Source organism: Egretta garzetta, unplaced genomic scaffold (assembly GCF_000687185.1).
Source record: "Egretta garzetta isolate BGI_Z169 unplaced genomic scaffold, ASM68718v1 scaffold1560, whole genome shotgun sequence".
Classification (NCBI taxonomy): domain Eukaryota; kingdom Metazoa; phylum Chordata; class Aves; order Pelecaniformes; family Ardeidae; genus Egretta; species Egretta garzetta.
The window spans coordinates 14,190-14,838 of NW_009258373.1; the positions used below are offsets into that span (position 1 = coordinate 14,190).

Here is a 649-nt window from a genome sequence, read left to right on the forward strand (position 1 = left end):
CACCCCTCAGCTCCGCTCAGAGCTCCTGGCATAGCTTTGAGGACCATCCCAGCAGCCAACGCTGCTCCACACCTCAGCTCCGCTCAGAGCTCCCGGCGTGGCTTTGAGGACCACCCCAGCAGCCCCTCGGCAATCCCCCATCTGGCCTCCAACCTCCCAGAAGGAGCAGGGGGGGCACCCACCTGCGAAATGTCGACTTCCCCATAGTGTTCATAGCACCCGTCAGCATTCTCTCCGCTGGTCCAGTCCCCGTAGACGAGATCCCGCTTCTGCCAGAACAGCGCCGAGCTGACGTTGAAGTCCGTAAAGTGCTCGTGCTCCGAGATATAAACGTAGAGGTCCTGCAGAGAGAGGAGGACGGCGGCTGCCCATGGACGACTCGGCCCGTTGGCAAGGTATCGGCACCCAAACCACTCCTGCTCCACCGTACATCACCACGGCGTCCCCTCCCAAACCGGCTCGGCGCTCCGGTAAGCCCGAGAAATAATTCCAGGACACCACAGGCACGGGCAAAGCTACGATTTAAGCTCCGCTGGATTTTAAGCTTTAGCTCAGAGCTAGAGCGGCAGGTCCAGCCACGGAGCCACCGCGCTGTCACCGCACCGCTAGTCCCCCAGGATGGGACAGCACAGCTTCCGCCGGCGTTACC

At 61.9% G+C, this 649-nt stretch overlaps 1 protein-coding gene across 1 annotated transcript in view; it reads right to left on the reverse strand.

The window, feature by feature from the left end:
- The window catches only part of CLPTM1 (CLPTM1 regulator of GABA type A receptor forward trafficking), a gene marked incomplete at both ends in the record, with an annotated part of 5,407 nt that extends 4,976 nt beyond the window's left edge, over positions 1-431 (reverse strand). The window contains one exon of the mRNA XM_035895097.1: positions 183-431. Coding sequence (XP_035750990.1) covers positions 183-431 — 249 coding nt within the window. The remainder of the gene's footprint in view (positions 1-182) is intronic.
- Positions 432-649: the final 218 nt, after the last annotated feature.